General features: G+C 41.3%; 1 protein-coding gene across 1 annotated transcript in view; it reads right to left on the bottom strand.

Moving 5' to 3' along the window:
- The window catches only part of ABCA4 (ATP binding cassette subfamily A member 4), a 130,898-nt gene that overhangs the window by 55,225 nt on the left and 58,992 nt on the right, over positions 1 to 16,681 (bottom strand). Inside the window, 5 exon segments of the mRNA XM_007468108.1 lie at positions 15 to 63; positions 2,580 to 2,645; positions 10,879 to 11,083; positions 12,951 to 13,172; positions 16,465 to 16,677. Of these exon segments, the coding sequence (XP_007468170.1) occupies positions 15 to 63; positions 2,580 to 2,645; positions 10,879 to 11,083; positions 12,951 to 13,172; positions 16,465 to 16,677 (755 nt within the window).

The following is a 16,681-nucleotide window of genomic DNA, read 5'->3' on the forward strand; positions in this document are numbered from 1 at the left end:
GTCCTCCATTCTCTGTTATGGGTTCCGTCTTTTCCAAGGCCCTTTCTTCTCTGGTTGAACACCCTGCACCAACCAGAAGCCACTGTTACTCTCCTGGTGAGACATGAGAATCAGGAAAGGCAGGAAAGGAGGGGAAAAGAAGGCGGAGCAGAGTTTCCTACCATAGCTGGAAAACACAGTTCCCTCAGAAGGCCAAGCTGGCATTACCAGGACAAGCCCCGAGCAAGGCTTTGCCAACCTCTGACCTGCGGGACTGTGAAGTTCCGGCAGTGGCTGGAAGGGCCTCCCAGCTGGCTGATTTGGCAACCTCTGCTGAGCCCAGAGGGAGTTTTGTAACAGGAGTTTCACACACCCTCTTAAAATGCCAGGAGGAGCCAAACAATGTCAGACATTGTGATTAAAAAAAAAAAAAAAAATTAACAAAAAATTAACTTTGAAATGTGTTAATTTTCTTTAGCTCGTTAACAGTATTTTTCACTCCAATCCAAAACATGTCAAAGTCGTGGTGAACCTTGAGTAAAAGTCCATTCAAGCTGATATGATGGGCAGCCAGACCGAGACATCGTTTACCTGAGAAATCTACTTTTATGGGCATTCATGTATTTGGGGATTAATACCAGAGTTGAGTCTGGTTGACGTACAGGCTTGCACAAATTGTGAACTGCGGTGTAAACACACAAACGTTCTCACACTCACACATACACCTACCTCCCCCCACACCCCCAAAGAGGCACTTTTCGTAAACTTGGCATTTGGTTTAAAAGGATATCAGGACATCCTGAAAGCGGAAGAGAAGCAGAAAAGCAAGCCAGCCAGAGAAGAAAGCAGGGGCAGGAGGAAACCATTGTCGCCAAGCATCTAAAGGCTCTGGCCTCGAGTGCACATACATGAGCAGGGTGAATTTTTCAATGTTGCAGCCAACCAGGGCCTCTCTGTCCACACCGCTGCCTGTAGATTTGCAGGCTGTGTGGTGGAGTGGCAAGTAATGGGCCTGGTGGTCAGGGACCCGCCCCCTCCAGTACTTCTGTTTTCTGAAGGACTTTAAATCTACTGCCCACAGTTCCTTTGATCTCTTTACTAGCTATCATACTGCACTAATGTGTAATAATAAAATAGCAGGGGGAGATATTCTTCTAGTCACTGGAGTGAGTTCCTTGCCAGGAAATGTATGTCCCAGTTCCAGATTTTGTCCCAAGTGAACAATGGGAACTGGGTAAGACACTGGATATCTCTTGGGTTCCATGTCTTCATTTGTGAAAGGAGGGGTTTTGGTGGAAAAACTCACCTCTTTTCTAATTTTAGAGAAATTTAGGAATCTATTTCAGTCTAGCCTGTGAGACAGGTGAAAAATATTTGGCTTCTGTTGGCAAAAACATGACTCATTTTTGAAGGAGCACATTTGTCTTAAGATTTCTCTTTTCTTTTTTTTTTTTTTAGAGGCAGTGTATCTGCTGAGATTATAGAGGGGAAAAAATGCCCACAAGTCCTGATATTCATTGAAATTAGAAACATTCCAGGAACAGACTTCTGTGTTGAAAATTCCCATTTATGATGGGTTATAATTTTCTTACAGTGGAAATTTAAAAGTTTATAGATAGACAAGAAAGACAGACAAGCCAACATAATGGAAAAAACAAACAAACTGAGCTGTTGAAGTGCTGTTTGTTCGAACCATTAAAAAAAAGGCAACCCCCCCACCCCAAAACTTTTAAAGGTCCTAGGCTAATCGCCTAGAGAAAACAAACATCTATCTTAGTGCTTAAAGGATAAATCCTGGCCCAGGCCCAACAGTACAAAGTAAAGAGCAGGTAGGTGAGGAACAGACAGATTGGAAAGCATTTCCTTTGCTTCCAGAAACTCCTAGCTCCAGGGGAGTCCCCAGCTCTCAGCTCTGGAATTTCTCTGCCTCCTCATACCTCACAAGAGTCTGTGGTTCCCCCCAACTCTAGAACTCTCCTTTGGCCTCCTATCCTATTCAGGAGGAAAGGTAAATTTTATCTAGGATGCATTCCGGGCAAATGTCCTTTTAACCCTCTTTCCCAACCAGAGGAAATACCAATACTAAGAGAATCTGGGAGTATTTGCCTTGAAGATCACAGCTCTGCCCCGGCCTCCAGATGGGCCCTTACGTTGGGAAAATAAATTCATTTATATTTGAAAAAGTAGAGAGGAATAAAAAAGCAGATGAGGGGAGGCAGCAGAAGATGAATGTAAAGATTCCTCTATGATTCTCTGGATCTGTTTGCTTTGAACTGAGAAGTTGCAAAACTTATTTGCACCCTGAAGTGGTTCGGCCTTCTTTTAAGAGTGTGCTTTAATCTACTGGGCATGACCAGGACTCAAGGGTTTATCAATGCTCAGCCATCACCCTGGCCCACTGACTCACAAAATATGGGCTCCCAGAGGCTGTGATGCTACACCAAGGAGCAGAGCCCTCAGCAGACAGCTAACTAATCAGGAATCTCACACTTCATATAAGAGCCACCTCTACAATGCACACACACCCCACACAGAGCCAAAGGAGCTAATTTCAAACATTCGTTATTCTTTTTTTAATTAAAAAATTTAAAATAACTTACCTTCACCACCTTGCCAATAAGACTCTTGTAGAAGGAAGTACCAAGGAAGTGGGGTTCCATAGTCCCCTAAAAATAGATAGGCAAATAAAGAGCAAAAGCCCAAGTAGCTCCACCTTACCACAGTTGTATAAGATCTAGAATTTATCTACCCAAACCTCAGATTGCAACTGTAGCTATTTATAGCTCATAAGCATTACGTGGCTATCCACATGCTTCCTCCAAGATGACTTCTTCTAATATGTTTTCATTCAAAAGGTCATGTTTTGGGGGTGAAACTGGCAACACTAAGACTGATGATCTTGGCTGACATTAGTTTTCTAAGAAAAAAGAATCTAAGCATACCCCCTTTTTTTCACATATTCTTATTCTATTTTATTGTTATTTTTTAAAATATAAATTTATTTATTTATTTATTTTTGGCTGCGTTGGGTCTTGTTGCTGCGTGCGGGCTTCCTCTAGTTGCCGTGAGCAGGGGCTACTCTTTGTGGCGGTGCGCAGGCTTCTCATTGCAGTGGTTTCCCTTGCTGCAGAGCATGGGCTCTAGAGCGCAGGCTCAGTAGTTGTGGCACATGGGCTTAGTTGCTCCGCAGCATGTGGGATATTCCCGGACCAGGGATCAAACCCGTGTCCCTTGCTTTGACAGGTGGATTCTTAACCACTGTGCCACCAGGGAAGTCCCAAGCATACCGCTTTTCAACAGTTACCAGATAATAATAATAATGATGATCATCACTAACATTTGTTGAATGCTCTGTCTGTGTCAGACATAACTGTAAGTGCTTTCTATGTGCTAAATAATTTAATCTTCAAAACAACACAAGGGGATAGGTAGTATTACTATTCTTGTCAATAAGGAAATTAAGGCACACTGAGTTTGAAGCATCTGCCCAAGGTCAAAACAAGATATGTTGAGGTGTGTGGTAGAATACAAAATAATACTTGGTCTTTGTCCTCATTTCCTGGCACAGAGCTCCTAAAACCATTGGAGTTTCCTGAGTAATAGGAGTGCCTTTTGTTATTCATAATAGTTCCTTATTAGTGTGAAGAAATGCAAGAGATTTTTGTGCATGGAATTTGTATTCTGCAATTTTACTGAATTTTTAAATTAGTTCTAACAGTTTTTTTGATGGAGTCCTTAGGGTTTTCTATATATAAAATAATGTCATCTACAAATGTTACAGTTGTACTTCCTTCCCAATGTGGATGCCTTTTATTTCTTTTTTTGTCTGATTGCTGTGGCTAGGACTTCCAATACTATGCTGAATAGAAGTGGCGAGTGGGCATCCTTGTCTTGTTCTTGATCTTAGAGGAAAAGCTTTCAGCTTTTCACTGTTGAGTATGATGTTAGCTGTGGGGCTGTCATACATGGCCTTTATTATGTTGAGATATGTTCTCTATGTACCCACTTTGCTGACAGATTTTATCATAAATGGATGCTGAATTTTGTCAAGTGCTTTTTCTGCATCTATTGAGACGATCATATGATTTTTATGTTTCGTTTTGTTAATGTGGTCTATCACATTGATTGATATGTGGACATTGAACCATTCTTGTATCCCTGGATTAAATGCCACTTGATCATGTGTTATGATCCTTTTAATGTATTACTGAATCTGATTCTCTAATGTTTATTGAGGATTTTTCCATCTTTGTTCATCAGGGATACTGGCCTGTAGTTTTCTTTTCTTGTGGTGTTTGGTTTTGCTGTCAGGGTAACGTTGGCCTCGCAAATTGTGCCTGGAAGAGTCTTCTTTCTTTTTTTTTCTTGGTGAGTCTAACTAAAGTTTTGTCAATTTTATCCTTTCAAAGAACCAGCTCTTAGTTTCATTGATCTTTCCTATTGTCTTTTTAGTCATTTCATTTATTTCTGCTCTAATCTTTGTTGTTTCCTTCCTTCTACTTTGGGCTTCTATTTTTCTTCTTTTTCTAGCTTCTTGAGGTGTAAAGTTAGGTTGTCTATTTGAGACTTTTCTTGTTTCTTGAGGTAGGCATTTATTGCTATGAACTTCCCTCTTAGAACTGCTTTTGCTGCATTCCATAAATTTTGGTATGTAACATTTCCATTTTTTATTTGTCACAAGGTATTTTTTTTATTAATCTGATTTCTTCTTTGACCCATTGGTTATTTTAGCATGTTGTTTAATCTTCATATGTTTGTTAATTTTCCAGTTTTCTTTGTATAATTAATTTCTAGTTTCATACCATTGTGATCAGAAAAGCTGCTTAATACGATTTAAACCCTCTTAAACATAAGACTTGTTTTGTGGCCTAACATATGACCTATGTCAGAAGTGTTCCGTGTACTCTTCAGAAAAATGTTTATTCTGTTGCTTTTAGATGGAATGTTCTGTATCTGTTAAGTCCATCTGGTCTAACATGTTGTTTAAGGCCAATGTTTCTTTATTGATTTTCCATCTGGATGGTCTATCCATTGATGTAAGTGGGATATTAAAATCCACTAATATTATATTTCTGTCTATTTCTCCTTTTAGGTCTGTTAATATTTGCTTTACATATTTAGTGCTTCTATGTGGGGTGCATAAATATTTACAAATGTTATATACTCTTGCTGGATTGACCCCTTTATCATGATGTAATGCCTTCCTTCATCTCCTATTACAGTCTTTGTTTTGAAGTCTATTTGTCTGATATAAGAATAGCTACTTTGGGTTTCCATTTCCAAGGAATATTTTTTCCCATCCCTTCATTTTGTCTTTGTTTGTCTTTATATCTAAATTGTGTCTGTTGTAGGCAGCATATAAATGGGTCTTGTTGTTGTTTTTCTTTATCCATTTAGTTACTCTATGTCTTTTGATTGAAGAATTTAGTCATTTACATTTAAAGTAATTATCGATAGGAATGTGCTTATTGCCATTTTGTTAATTGTTTTTGCTGTTTTTGTAGTTCCTCTCTGTTCCTTTCTTCTTCTTTTATTCTCTTTGTGGTTTGAGAACTTTCTTCAGTGGTATACTTAGTTAGATTCATTTCTCTTTCTCTTTTATGTACTCATTATAGATCTTTGTAGTTACCATGAAGCTTACATATAAAAACTTATACCTGTAACAGTTTGTTTTAAGTTGATAACAACTTAAGTTGATCCCATTCTGAAGCTCAACATTTTTACCCTCCCCTCCACATTTTATGTTTTTGATGTCACATTTTACATCTTTTCCTCTGTGTATCCCTTAACAAATTATTGTAATCAGTTATTTTTACTACTTTTGTCTTTTAACCTTCCTACCAGTTTTATAAGTAATCCACTACCTTTACTATATATTTACTTTTCCAGTGATATTTATTCTTTCACATGTTACTAATTAGCACCCTTCCTTTTCAGCTTAAAGGAGTCCCTTTAACATTTCTTATAAGGCCAGTTTAGTGATAATGAACTCCTTTAGCTTTTGCTTGTGGAAAATGCTCTCTCTCTCCTTCAAGTCTGAATAGTAACTTTGCCAGAGAGGACTTTTGGCTGGAAGTTTTATTGTTTTGTTTTGTTTTCTTATAGCACTTTGAATATATTGTGCTACTCCCTTCTAGCCTGCAAAGTTCGTGCTGAAAAATCCGCTGATGGTCTTACAGGGGCTCCCTTGTACATGACAAGTTGATTTTCTCTTGCTCCTTTTAATATTCTCTCCTTGTCTTTAGCCTTTGACATTTTAATTATAAAGTGTCTTGGTGTGGGTCTCTTTGGGTTCATCTGTTTTGGAACTCTCTGGGCTTCCTGGATCTGAATGACTATTTCCTTCCCCAAGTTAGGGAAGTTTTCAGCCATTATTTCTTCAAATAAGATTTCTGTCCCTTTCTCTCTTCTCCTTCTGGGAGGCCTATAATGTAAGTGTTGGTCTGTTTGCTATTATCCTGTAAGTCCTTTAAGCTATCTTCACATTTTTAAAATTCTTTTTTCTTTTTGCTACTCCAATTGAGTGAGTTCCATTGCCTTGTCTTTCAGTTGACTTATCCTTTCTTCTGCTTCATCTGGTCTTTTGTTGAGCCCCTCTATTTTTCAGTTAGTTATTGCATTCTTCAGCTCTGTGACTTCTATTTGGTACCTTCTTGTATTTTCCATCTCTTTGTTGAAGTTCTTGCCTTGTCCATCTATTCCTCCTCAGTTTGGGTGAGCAGCTTTATGACCATTACTTTGAACTCCTATCACGTAAATTATTTATCTCCATTTCATTGTTTTTTTTCCTTAAGTTTTATCTTGTTCTTTCATTTGTAACATATCCCTCTGTTTCTTCATTTTGCTTGACTCTCTGTGTTGGCTTCTATACAGTAAATGAAACAATCACTTCTCCCAGTCTTGAAGGAGTGGCCTGATGTAGGAGATGAAACTTTTTGTTCAGCCCTACCCCAGCTCTAGTTGTCCCTCAAACCTCTGTGTTTGTCCAAGCAACCTATTATATTTTTAATAGCTCCTGGTAGTTGAGGAAGTACTAAGACCTGTCAGTGTCTCAAAGGGGAGGACAGCAGCACCTAGATGCCAGATGACTGGAAGCCAGACCCTTGGGCAGCAGCTTTTATAAGTATTCAAATGTATACAGTCCTAAGGGGCCACAAACTTAAGTCTCACTGGTCACCAGAGCCAGATGATCTGGAGGTGTCCCATGGGTGGCAATCATAAAAATCCAGGCTCCAGACAAGTGCATAAACTCCTTTCTGGGAGATACTGGTGAGCTGGAGTAGAGCAGTGTAAGAGTGCCAAGATGGCATCCACAGCCTGCGTTCCTTGAGAGCAGCTCTGTAGGCTACTAAATATGTGCCAAACCTGAAGCCTTCCCCTCAGTTCAAAGATCCAGGACAAGCAAAGCAGCCCCTCACAGAAAGATTGGTGTGTATTCCTCAGTCCACTGTCTGTGCAGTGCCCTGTGGGTGGTAGCTTGCCAAGAACCATCCTTCTGATTGCCACAGTCCATGGAACCCAAGAACCCAAGCTACTCCAGCCTCAGAGTCAGGCAATCAAGGGATGTCCTCTGGATGTCAGCTGCAAAAATCAGGTGCCACATGCATGTAAAGATCCCTTCCAGGAGACAATCACACTCTGGAGCATGGCAAAGGGAGAGCACAAAGATAGTGCCCACGCTCTGAGGATTGGAAAGGGTTACAGTTAACCCCGAGATGCATGTTTAATTAGAAACCTATCCCTTAGACCACAATCATGAGGATTAGCTAATAGGCCTTCTTCACAGAAAGACTTAGCTCCTGAGTCTGTTGCCTCTTACTGTGCCCTGGTGGTGATAGCTGTTTAAGAACTCTTTCTTCATTGATTACAGTCCTGTGGGATCCACTAGCGTAAGCCCCACTGGCCACCAGAGTCAGGAGATATAAAGGTGTCCCCTGGCAGCAGTCACAAAAACCAGGTCACCAGATAGGGGTATGAGCTCCTTTCTGGGTGACACCAATTATTACAGTCCCAAGTGACCAAGAACACAAGCTCCCCTAGCCTTCAGAGCCAGGAGATGAAGAGGTATCTCCTTAGAGGCAGCCACAAATATCAGGGCATGAGATATATGTAAAGGCTTCTGTCCAGGAGACACTGGTGCTCTGGAGCAAGCAAAGGGAGAGCACAGAGATGGTGCCCTCCAGTCTCTGTCCACAGAGAGTGTTCCAGCAGGCTACCAGATGTGTGTGTTAAATTAGATGCCTGCCCCTCAGGCTAACACTTTAGTATAAATAGGTGAGTCTCCTTCACTTTAAGCCTGGACTCAATCAGCTGCCTCTAAGCTGGGCCCTGGACAGGTGAGTCTGAGCACATACGCCCTTTAAGTGGCATTTCTTAGATTACTACCATCTTGTGGGTCTCAGGATGTGAGCCCTGTTGGTTTTCAAAATTAGATGTTTTGGGGGCTCATATCTCAAGTGCATGTCTTAAAAGTTGGGATGCCTGATGTGGGGTTTGAATACTTTGTTCCTCATGGAGAAGCTTTGGGTCCTGAGATCCCTCCTGGTTGTGGGTCACTGTGCCAAGAGTGGGGCTTATGGTGAGATTGTGACCTAGATTCTCCTACCCACTTTGATGTGTTTTTCTTCTCCTTTACCTGATGTCTAGTCATCACTCAGCTAGACTTTAGGTTTTTTTTAAAGAGGAAATTGTTCCATATGTAGCTGTAGACTCACTTGTCTATGAGGGGAGGTGAGTTCAGGATCTCCCTACACTGCCATCTTCTGAAGAATTTGAACAGAGGGTTGACACCATCTGACCTAGATTCTGAAAGGATCTCTCTGAACATAGTGTGGAAAACAGACTGGTAGGAGACAATGACAGAAGAAGGAGGCTTGGACTGGGAAGGTTGTATAGAGTTGGTGACAAGGGATCAGATTCTGAATCTGTTTCTAAAGTCAAGCCAACAGCATTCACTGATGGATTTTTAGTTCCTGGACTTAAGTTTCAAATGCGGGTTCTGAGAGTCCAAGCTGAAAGACCTTAGGAAGAATAAGATTTTTTTGAAAACTGAAGTATAGTTGATATAGCATGTTGCGTTAGTTTCTGGTGAACAGCAAAGTGATTCAGCTATATATGTGTGTGTACATACATACACACACACACACACACACACACACACACACACACTTTTTTAGATTTTTTCCATTATAGGTTATTATAAGATACTGAATATACTTCCCTGTGCTATACAGTAAGTCTGTTGTTTATCCATTTTACACATAGTATTGTGTGTATGTTAACCTCAAACTCCTAATTTATCTCTCCCCACCCCACCCTGTTATCACTTCTGGTATCATAAGTTTGTTTTCTATGTCTGGAAGTCTATTTTTGTTTTGTAAATAAGTTCATTTGTACCATTTTTTTAAGATTCCACATATAAGCAATATCATATGATATTTGTCTTTGTCTGACTTATTTCATTCCGTATGACAATCCCTAGGTCCATCCATGTCACGGCAAATGGCAATATTTTCTTCTTTTTTATGGCTGAGTATTATTCCACTGTATATATGTACCACATCTTCTTTATCCATTCATTTGTTGATGGAAATGTAGGTTGATTCCATGCCTTGGCTACTGTAAATAGTGCCTCCTTGAATATTGGGGTGCATGTATCTTTTCAAAGTATATTTTTCTCCAGATATATGCCCAGGAATGGGATTGCTGGATTATATGGCAACTTTATTTTTAGTTTTTTAAGGAACCTGCATACTGTTTTCCATAGTAGCTATATAAATTTACATTCCTACCAACAGTGTAGGAGGGTTCTCTTTTCTCCACACCCTCTCCAGCATTTATTGTTTGTAGACTGTTTAATGATGGGCATTCTCACTAGTACCTCACTGCAGTTTTGATTTTCATTTCTCTAATAATTAGCAATGTTGAGCATATTTTCATGTGCCTATTAGCCATCTGTATGTCTTCTTTGGATAAACGTCTATTTAGGTCTTCTGTCCATTTTTTGATTGCGTTGTTGTTTCTTGTTACTGAGTTGTACGACCTGTTTGTATGGTTTGGAAATTAATCCCTTGCCAGTTGCATTGTTTGTAAACATCTTCTCCCAGTCTGCAGGTTGTCTTTTTGTTTTGTTTATGGTTTCCTTTGCTGTGCAAAAGCTAGTAAGTTTGATTAGGTCCCATTTGTTTGTTTTTGCTTTTATTTCTTTTGCCTTGGGAGACTAACCTAAGAAAACAATGCTATGGTTTATCATGTCAGAGAATGTTTTGCCTATATCCTTTTCTAGGAGTTTTATGGTATCATGTCTTATATTTAAGTCTTTAAGCCATTTTGAGTTTATTTTTGTGTATAGTGTAAGAGTGTGTTCTAACTCCACTGATTTACATGTGGCTCTACAGCTTTCCCAAAACTACTTGCTGAAGAGACTGTCTTTTCTCCATTGTATATTCTTGCCTCCTTTGTCAAAGATTAATTGGCTGTAAGTATGTGGTTTTATTTCTGGGCTCTCTATTCTGTTCCATTGATCCATATGTCTGTTTTTGCACCAGTACCATGCTGTTTTGATTACTGTAGCTTTGTGGTATCGTCTGAAGTCTGGGAGGGTTATGCTTCCAGCTTTGTTCTTTTTCCTCAGGATTGCTTTGGCAGTTCTGAGTCTTTTATGGTTCTGCATAAATTTTAGGATTATTTGTTCTAGTTCTGTGAAAAATATCATGGGTAATTTGATAGGGATCACATTAAATCTGTATATTGCTTTGGGAAGTATGGCCATTTTAGCAATATTAATTCTTCCAATCCAAAAGCAATGGGATACTGGAATAAGATTTAAACTAGATGAAAAGGGGAGGCTGGGGATCTGAAGAACCTAATTACCTTTACCCTGTGGAGGGGGACACTTACCTGGAAACACCTGGTCAAGATACCAGGCAAGCAAGCCATACAGAACAGCATCAATAAGCATCATCTTCATGGACATCAGAAAACTGAATTCGTCCCCTTCCATGGGACTATTCCCAATATTGTTCCACTGTAGCCCCAGGCCTTGCTCTTCAAAGCGAGCCAGGTACTCAGTACCAAACCCAAATGCCACAGGAGACAGCAGGCTCTGCAGTGGGGCAAAAAGGGCATGAAAGCTGAGCAGAGGGTCTTTTACCCAACCCAACAGAATCTACAAGGTAGGAAGGAGGGCCAAAAGAGCATCCATGTTGTATCCAGGTGTAAGACCACTTCAGGGAGTGGGTAAGGCAGTCTTCCTACAGGAATATAATTCTGGGAATACCTTTCAGGCCTCAGGGACCCCCACCCAATACTCACTGGGCCACCTCTCACCTGTCCAATGGAACACAGTAGTGTACAGGAGAAGACAAAATCACATAGCATAACACAGCAAAGGACCAAAGGTCTTCATGTTTATCTTCCTAACTTTCCCCCCTTCTTCCTACCTCTTTCTTAAGATCTTACAGTTTTTGGTAGAACAAAGAAGCTTACTTGAGCTGCTTTGTGAGAATCCCATTAGAAGTGTCCATAAAGTCATCAGTGTTCTAGGGTAAGCTAGAGGGCTAGGGAGGGGATGGTCTCATGACCTCCTGAACTCTGTCAGCCAAAAAGCCCTCAGGTTACACTGACTGTCACCTTTTCCCATCTCCAGACTGGGGACAATCATTTTCTTAGGTTCTCCTTGGAGAGCCCAAGTAACTGAATAGGTGGCATACAGAAGGAAGTCTGAAGAGGAAGTTCCCCAGCCACATCCCCACAGGTGGTCCATGGCATGGCAGAAAGCACATAAGCACATGCAGAGGGATGAGTTATTCCCACTTGCTCTGCTGGGTGACCTATCTCTAGTTTGAAGGACCCACGGTGGTGTCCATAGTGTCTCTCTGAAGAAGGAAGGGATTCTCTAGCTGTATGTTCACAAAAACCATTAGAAAAAATCTCAGCCCAGCCCTGGTCCACAGAGCTTCCAGAACTATAGCTTCCTGGTAGACCCACACACAAGAAACTAGTTGTGGCTTCAAAGTACCAGCTGTCTATGCAGTACACCAAGATAGCCCAGCTCTGCCTACAGGCTGAATCATAAGGATTTCTTGCCCTTTGTGATCATGTTGGAAAATTGGGTGCCATAAATGACAGCAATTAATTCTTATTTAACATGAGAAATAAAAGGCAGACGCCCTGGCAACACTAGAGCCAAATAAGCTTGCGTCGTGAGAACAAGTTTGACTTAGATTTTCCCCAATGAGAAGCCGGTGGTAGTCCTTTCTCAACTGCACTGTACAAAGAAGTACGGATAGGGAGATTCTGGAGGACAAGGAAATTTTCACCCTATAGGGCTTAGAAGCGATTTAGCCTGGTTAATGAGAGGGTGTAAATAGATCATTTGAAAACGATTAGAGAAAAAGACAGTGTTGTTTGGGCATTGTGAAGAGGTCTCTCAGGCAATCCAGAGTCAATTTCCAGAGACCTCTCTTGGCAAGAGGGCCTGACTGGCTCATTTCGGCACCCCTCTCTGAGTGCACTGGTAGAACATGACAAAGACACTGTAGAGCTGCTCCGATTCAAATTCTTTTGGAGACAAACAAAAACTTTTAATTTACGGAAACATCTTTCTGGACAGAATAGTTAGGGGGCAAGCTCCCTCCCTTATGAATCTTCTCAAATGTTAGGAAAAAACACCTGAGTGAAATGGGCCCAGTTGTTCTCCTCTTATGGATACACAAAGGGACCCGTGAGCTGAACTGGTTTTCAATTACTTCCCAGGGCAGACTAATCAAGCAGATTTGGTGAGGAGGAACTCTTAGGTTGCTCAGGGTGAAGAACGCTCCCTCTTTTGTACCTGTGCCTTCAAACCTTGTGTTCCTTTGTGCCAAAAGGCAAAGTGGATCCCCTCAAAGGGTGAGCCAGTCCTCTCAGACTGCTACATACCCCTCAGATGGAATGCATCACATTCTAGGTGTAAGCCCAGGGTCCCTTACCACAGCCAGCTTCAGGTCGGCCGTCATTCTGTCCTGCCAAGCAAAGCAGAGAATGTGCGGCAGGTAGAGGGTGAAGTAGATGACACCACTACAGGCTGCTGCCAGGCTGGCCCTGGAGAAGAAGGTGCTGAGCAGGAAGCACTGCATGATTGTAGCAGTGGAGAAAGCCAACAGGAACAGGAAGAGGATGAATGGATTGCTATAATGCAGGATCCTTCCATGCTGAAACGAAAGAGACCACTTGAGTCAGTAATTTCCACCCACATCCAGGGGCACCACCCCTCTCAGGACTGACCTCTGTGCTGTGATTCTGGGGCTTTCAGAAGCCCTCTGCCCCAAAGGGATCTCCCATCAGCCCGTTGCTGGTGTCCAAATTTCCACATTTAAGACTCAATGTGTTGAGTTCCTTTAGTTCTACTTATGTCATTTTTCCCCAGGAGGGTAACATATTAAGCTACCTATCAGTACTGAGTAATTATTACGTGTTCACTAAGGAAATCCTTGGGAAGGGGATAGTGTGGAGAAATAAGCCTAGAGCAGGGGAGGAAGATCTGCAGAGGGGGTCTTGGAGCATCAGTAGCTCCTGAGATATACTGAGTAGATGAGGAACAAAAGAGGGAGGTGGGAGACGATCCAACAAGCTTTAACATTTTGCCTGGGGCCTGGCCTGCTAACTTAATCATTTATATTGAGTTGGCCAAAAATTTCGTTCGGGTTTTTCCGAAACATCTTACGGAAAAACCCAAACGAAATTTTTGGCCAACCCAATACTTATATTCTGAGATTTGCCTCTCATATAGGTAAAAATATCAGTAGTTAATCCACGTCACTTGGAAGTGGATTAATCCTCCAGACCCATAATATCATACAAATACATTTCGTAGAACCTGTGGGCAATATTCAGTATCTTTCATGTTAACTAGTGGGTCAACCACTTTGGCTATGTAGAAAATAGGACCAAACTAGGTATTTTTAATAAGTGAGCTGCTGTCCAGTTACATCAGAGGATAAATTGAGATGTTCAAATTTATTAGGCCTTCTTGGTTCTCTTTTGCTATAGGCCTCCTATAGGATTTTTACCTATGAGGTATCCTCCTATGAGGATTTTTACCCTTTGCACAGAACTCCAAATTCATATAGATCATCCTGTTCTTTTCTTGGGAACATAAAGGTACAAACTGGTTCACCTCTTGAATTGGTTCTGATTAACTGGTAGTGGTGACCTGAAGCACTGGGTTTCTCTCAGTAAAAAAGAGAGACCAAGTAGCAATATATATAATGGGCATGTAAGATTTGAGTAGAAAAATTGTGCCACTTATCTCCTGCTGCTACCGTTTCTTCTTCATTCATGCTTTCATGCCTGCCAGGCACTGACAGAACAGATTGAAAAATGGAATAAAACAAATGGCAAAGGAGGTGGAAGAGAGCCATGCTTAACGAGAAGCAAACATTGAGGAAATCTAAATAAAAGTCAAGGTTAAGACTCAGGGTTCCTGATTTTGTGTGAAAGAGCTCTCCACATTACCCTGGGAAGCTCACTCCTCATCCTTAATCACATGCAACTCAATAAAAGCAAGACCTTGACTGAACATGTGGCTTTTGGCTGGAAGAACTTTAAGATGGTTATTGTTATTCTCAGAAGAATGAAATTATTTCTTATCTCAGCTCAAAGCAAAGTCCTACAAACTTCTAGGCTATATAATTTCTCATTGACTTCAGGCAGATATGAAAGTCATTTGGCTGACCCAACAATTTCACTGGCCTTGTCTTCTTCTAACGACCACTTTTCTTTTTTGTTCTTAACAGCTTGAGTAACAATGGAACCTTTCCATTGTCCCAGCTTCCAGCTTCTTTCCTGCATAGTTGAGGTGGGAAGGAACGACAGGGGAAAGATGAGAGCGTCATTCAAAGGAAAATTCTATTTTGTTGTGGAAAGCTCTGTTTCCGCCATCACTGGAAACTGGAACAATGTCCTGGTTCCCACAAGGAGAAACCCCTTTGTGCATGAAACTCTTAGTAAACATTCTTTACCTCACGTCCTAAAAGCTTTGAAGTCCTAATGCCCATTCTTAGGAAGGCAAATCTCAATGCCACTTATTAGCAACAAGTCTCAGGGCCATTGCAAGATGTTGTGCATGTTTATGAGTTTTGCATAAATCAGTTGTTCGTGCATTTTGACTCCTTTAATTCTGAGGACACAACATGTCTTAGTAGTGGGGAAAGGAGTAGACTGAAGGATGGGAAGGAACAAGGGACCCCTACAGGAAGATAAGTTTCTCAGCTCCTCCCCTCATCTCTGGAACTCTGGGACCCTTAGTGTATTTAAAGCTACATTTGGGTCTGGTCAGATTGAGCGGCTGACCTCTACACCAGCATTGGTTTTGATAGGGCTCTAGCACAGGGTTTGGCTAAGGCCACAGCTCACTGAATCTCGGTGCAACACTTAAACTAAAACCATTCAGACTTAGTACACTTTACTGCAAAGAGAAGGGGCAGGATTTGGTTTAACTGGATATGTGTTGGTTGGACAGGATGTGTGATGGAACATTCTTGGATCAGGTAGGCACCAGGTATCATCCAGCATAACAAGGGACACAGCCAGAATCTGTGCATCAGCACATATATTGCTTAGTGCAAGGAACTCTTAATATCATCATGGTAAAGAGGCAGAACAAGCTTGATGACACTACATCAGAAGATTGCAAAGCCTGAAGTCTAAGGCTTATACTAAATCCCATCAAATAAATATAAAAAGTTACCTAAATTTATGTGCCATCGTTCAACAAGTACAAAAGATCATCTACTGTGGAGGAGCTAAACATGGAGCACCGCAGTGTGTTATGAAATAATGTTTTATTTACAAGTCTATCTTGCAAGGGAGCGGTGAGTTTGCAGAGGATGGACCTATGCATGCTATCTGCGCCTACAAAATTCCTGTCACCGAGAAAGGATGGACTCCAAATTCCACCCTTTAAAACAGAGAGGTCTTAGAGATTTTGTAGGCAGCAGAATGTTCTTTGGTCAAGCCATGAATGGTGTGACCATGATGGTAATTAATAAACATTCCAAATCTCCTCTCCTAACACACTGAAAAGGCTCTCCACATTCCCACCCCAGCTGGTGGTTGGGACAGTAATCCCAAGAAAACACTCCTTGGATTCATTTCTTCTGTATTTGAAAAGAGAGAACGCTTTGCACATACAATCTCCCTGTGCTGGGCTCTGCTAACAGCAGCTTTTCCAGATAGTCCACGTAATGGGGTTGGATAATCTATGTAGATTGTGGTTCCCCAGGCAGGAAGTGGGAGCAGGGAAGATGCTGTGATGCAGTGGCTCTTTGGGGAAGACTCTGTCTCTCTGAGTGTCTTCCACCTTGGCTGAAATGGCCAGACAGCTACAGGTCATGCTATCTTTGGTGGCCAGATGACTAATCTAAGCACAAGTTCATGAACAAGAAGAAAAGTGGGAGGAATAAAATTATTCAAGGTTTTCTGAACCTTCTCCATCTGGCTTACCATGATGAATATCGTCAGGAGACAGATGCTCATCGACATGATAGAGAAGCTGTCCAGGAACCAGGTACACCAAATCACTGTGTTGGAGACACCCTGATTTTTCAAGGTCTCCTTCAGTCTCAACTCCTTCTCCAAGACGATGCTCTTTACAGTCATGGAGACAGAGTAGATCCAGGCCAGCACCATGAAGATAGGGAAACAGCGGTTCAAGATCGGA

The sequence above is a fragment of the Lipotes vexillifer genome, unplaced genomic scaffold (assembly GCF_000442215.2).
Source record: "Lipotes vexillifer unplaced genomic scaffold, Lipotes_vexillifer_v1.1 scaffold905, whole genome shotgun sequence".
NCBI lineage: Eukaryota > Metazoa > Chordata > Mammalia > Artiodactyla > Lipotidae > Lipotes > Lipotes vexillifer.